Source organism: Lutjanus erythropterus, chromosome 17 (genome assembly GCF_056507025.1).
Source record: "Lutjanus erythropterus isolate fLutEry1 chromosome 17, fLutEry1.hap2, whole genome shotgun sequence".
In the NCBI taxonomy this organism is placed as follows: domain Eukaryota; kingdom Metazoa; phylum Chordata; class Actinopteri; order Lutjaniformes; family Lutjanidae; genus Lutjanus; species Lutjanus erythropterus.
The window spans coordinates 28,843,470-28,847,936 of record NC_139333.1 but is presented as its reverse complement, the minus strand read 5'-3'; the positions used below and the strand labels follow the sequence as shown (position 1 = coordinate 28,847,936).

The window sequence follows — 4,467 nt, the reverse complement described above, 5'->3', positions numbered from 1 at the left end:
AATGTGTCTCTTCTATCAAATAAAGAAGTTAGAAAGAAAGATTTTAAAAGAAAAGAGCACAATTTTATATTGTGAGGAGCCTCAGCAGTACCATTCACTGAGTGAAAGATGAAATGTTAAAAAGTGATTGTGGAAACTGCCTATAAAGGCTGTTAGCACGCGACACTGACTGATCTGTAGACCTTCAAGCTACCCACGATTTCCCCTGTGCCAACGACCTGATGCCAGTGTCACGCAACCTGGTGCAAAATGACTAAAATATCACAGCTGCTTACTCAAACTGAGGAACAGAGCTGCAGGTCTCTCACTTTCAACCTGTGTAGAGGAGTTACTGTTTCCTGATATCGGGACATGTAGTACAGTATTCTGCTCAAAATCAGCCCAGGCTGGTATCTACAAGAATGATACATGTTTTGGAACAGTAATTAGTCTCCATGCAAGTTGAGGCCCAGAATGACTCATAATATTCATTACAGACATGCTACAGAACGTTTTTATTGTGCTATCCAAGTTGTAAATGAATTGAAGTCCTTGTGCAGTTGCTTAGGAGTTTTAATCTTCAGCTGTATGTCTCAGTTACACTGGATTACATGCAGACTGTTGCTTAAATGTCCTCAAAAGTTTGAAACTAATCTGACAGCTCACACTTGTGGGTTAAAGTCATGTTAAGTGGCAGTTCAGATATAACACTCCTCAAATTAGAAGAGAACAATACATGGCATTTAATTTCATTGCTACACCTAAGTGTCCTTTTAACACCACTCAGTATAGGTGTAACGATTCACTCATGCATCTGATGCATCAGGCTTTAATGTGTAAGATGCAAGTGCATCGGTTCAGACGGCCTGTATCCGTAAAAAGCTGAACGTGAATCAGGGAAAAAAGTAATGCAGCATTAGTGCATCGATACGTCTCATTAGGACTTGCATATGTTTCATTTTTGGCATCAAAGAACTGCTGCTGTAACTTTGCTCCATTTTCTCTATCCCCCTGCGTCTGCCTGTACCGCTCTCGCTGGACGCCTGCTGCCTCGCTCACACAAAACAAGCGCTCCCCTCTCCCTCTCCTGTCTCTCCTCTTCATTTCCTCAGAACAGACAGTGAAAGAACTGACATCACACTGCCAAACTTTCATAATGCACAAGTGTGGAGTAAGTTTGGGTTTTATAAGAAATATGAGAAACACTGCAAAGCAAAACGTGTCTGAAGCAGAGTACAGAGCCACAAGTCTGACCCACAGAGACGTCATGTCACTGTGAGAGCAGGTGGCAGGTAGCATCACTGTTCCTCCACACTGATCAAAACCACAGCACTCTTCATATGAAACAGAGCAGCAGATCATCTTACTGCAAAATTGCTTTTTAAACAGTTTGTTCATGGATTATCATTCAGGCCACAGTATCTCATTTACACATGAGTCATAGTACGATGTTAACACCACTGTAATGTAGTGTTCTCTCTGTCTCTCCTGTTACTGGATTTAAAACTATCAGGATTCCTTTTTGCAACTAATTGTATCCCACACATATAGCATAGCATTTTATTAATGAGAATAAGGATCTACAGCCATGCTAGCAACTTTTGAGTTTGTACTTAGGCACAGGTGTTCTTTGCGCTAAATGCTAATATCAGTATGCTAATATGCACATAACAGCTGGGAAACTTCTTGGTACAGCTTCTCATTTCAAGTTGTTCCATTCAGTTCTTGCTGAATCCTGTCATCGGCCACCAGGCCCACAAACGTCTGCACACTTCGCTGAATGACCACAGTGTGGTTAAAATAATGCATAAACAATAACAGCAAATGTATTGCACTAAAAAAAGTGCAACACTTTTGTTTTTGCTTGCATTTTTCTTGAGTTGAGGTAAAAGATCTAAGAGTTCTTCTGTGCACACAAAACGCAGGACACTACTGTGTAGTAATCATGCTGTTTAATTGGCATCTCTATATGTCACACCTGCCAGGTAGAAGAATTATCTTGGCAAAGGTGAGGTGCTCACTAGTACAGATTTTGTTCACAAATCTGTGAGCAAAATTTTAGAGAAATAAACCTTTTGTGTGCACAGAATAAGTCTGAGATCTTTTACTCATGAAAAATGGGAGCTAAAACAAAAATGTTTATATTATTTTGAGTTAATCTTGACTTAGGAGTTGCAGAGATGGGTATACTTTATACGTTTTAATCATGGGATACTTTCTCATACTTCTCATTTCAAGATAAATGATAAATGATTTTTCATTTTCCCTGCAGCAATGGATTTCAACAACCATGGTGATATTGGCCTCTATGATTATGCGACAGACGTTGACTATTTAAACTACTCGCTCTGGAATATCAGTAACACCACAGACCCCAATGATTACGGCCTGTACTCTGACTGGTGTGAGGCTGGTGAACAGGAGTTCACCATCAAGATGTTCCAGACTTGTGTTTTCTGCCTGATCTTTCTGCTGGGCGTGACCGGTAACTGCCTGGTCATCGCCACCTTCACTCTCTACGGCAGCCACCGGCTTCGCTCCATGACTGATGTCTTCCTGTTCCACCTGGCGCTGGCTGACCTTCTCCTGCTCCTCACGCTGCCGTTGCAGGCCGTTGAAACTCACCTGGGTTGGGTCCTCCCCGTTCACCTGTGCAAGGTCATGCGCGCATGCTACGCTATCAACACATACAGTGGGCTCCTGCTGCTGGCCTGCATCAGTGTTGACCGCTACCTGGTGGTGGCACGAGCCCAAGATATGCTCAGGCTGCGCAATCGCATATTTTTCTGCGGGACAGTCGCTGCTGTCGGCGTGTGGCTTGTTGCGGTGCTCCTCAGCCTGCCTGAAATCATCTTCTCTGGGGTCTCAGGGTCTGGCAATGATGCATACTGTGGCATGCAGACCAGTGGGAAAGTCAAAATGGCCACCAATGGAGCCATCATCGCTGTCTTCTGCCTGTCCCTCCTCGTTATGGTGACCTGCTACTCTTTGATAGGCCTAGTGCTGTGGGGGGGGCAGGGACATCGACGGGGGAAGCAGTGGCATCGGCAGCGAACCTTGAAGCTGATGGTGGTGCTCGTGCTGGTGTTTCTGGCGTTCCAGCTGCCGTACACTGTGGTGCTGTCACGTAAAATGGCGGGGCAGTTCTGCGGTCTCCTGCTGGAGTACATCACCTGCACTTTGGCGTACACCCGCTGTTGCCTCAACCCTATCCTGTACGCCCTGGTAGGTGTGCGCTTCCGTAACGACGTGCTGAAGCTCATCCATGATTCAGGCTGCCCCTGTGGAGTCCACCTGGTGCCTCACTCAGTGAGCTCCATCTCCCCCTCATCACCTGCTCTCACCGTGCTCTCAGCCTGCTCTCCAACATCTCCTGAGCGCAGTACCTTCAGCAGCGAGACAACTCCTTCCACCAAGTTTCAGTTTCTAGTAACCAAATAATATTTAATATTAGAATGGACTATAAACCTGCTGTCCAGTCGGCTTTGTTTCTATACATATTTCTAAACAGTATGCACATGATGTGCAGTTACAGAAGTTTAAGAACTAACATATTAAAAGGAGTAAAGATATGTCGTTAACGATGAGGGCTGGGTGTCATTTGAAAATTTTCAATGCAAAACTTCAATACTTTGGCTAAATTTAAACTTACATGTGGTATATACTTGGGACGTGGTGCCATAAAGTATAGAGAAGGAAACTTTTGACTGGGGGGTCATCAGTTCAATTCAAGGACAAACCTGGGTGGGGAAAATGAAAGTCAGCACTCGCCCCTCCATCAGTACCACCCCTGAGGTGCCCCAACACCACCTGCTCTAGTGGCGCTGCTCAGTAGTGGGCAGATCAAACTGTGGTTGTAGTGGGCAGTTTCTGGGTGTGAATGGGTGTAACTGCACCAATTTTGATCAAGGCTTTTGTGAAAACCGTCGCGTTGTCACATTGAAACTACCCTGAATAAATGAAGGTTAAAAAAACAAAACAAAACTCAAAAAAAAATTGTTTCTAAAAGGGTATGTATATAGAGATAGATGGACTTATAGACCTGTTTATTTTCTATGTTATTTTAAACATTAATTTTTAAGCCAGGATGTTTAACTTTGTATTTATCTTAAAGGTCCACTTGTATCTTACTTTACATGGGATTATTGAGACATTTGAACAGCTTTCAGTCATGCTGCACAGTATACGTTTCTATTGTATCACCTTCATTTCATAAAGCAATTTTAGTAAATAAAATGAAATGAAAAATGCCTTTTTAACCGTTTTAGATCACATCATGGGCAGGGGTGTGTACTGGAAAGAATCTGGCAATGTGTATCATGTTTCAGTGTCATGATTCAGTATATTTCAATATTGTGAGGTTATATATTGATATTTTTAAAATCTAATTTTAGTGACTGTCATAGTATAGAGAACACCCCACCATATGCATAAAAAATTTGTTTAAAAGTTAACTTTTTAATGCAAACAGATCAGTGAAGATAGATA

The 4,467-nt window shown here is 42.8% G+C and overlaps 1 protein-coding gene across 1 annotated transcript; it reads left to right on the top strand.

Moving 5' to 3' along the window:
* Nucleotides 1-2,253: 2,253 nt before the first annotated feature.
* On the top strand, nt 2,254-3,959 carry ccr10 (chemokine (C-C motif) receptor 10). Its single transcript, XM_084741072.1, has one exon. The coding sequence runs from the start codon at nt 2,254-2,256 to the stop codon at nt 3,418-3,420; it is 1,167 nt and encodes a 388-aa protein (XP_084597198.1). The 3' UTR covers nt 3,421-3,959.
* The last annotated feature ends 508 nt before the right edge of the window (nt 3,960-4,467 follow it).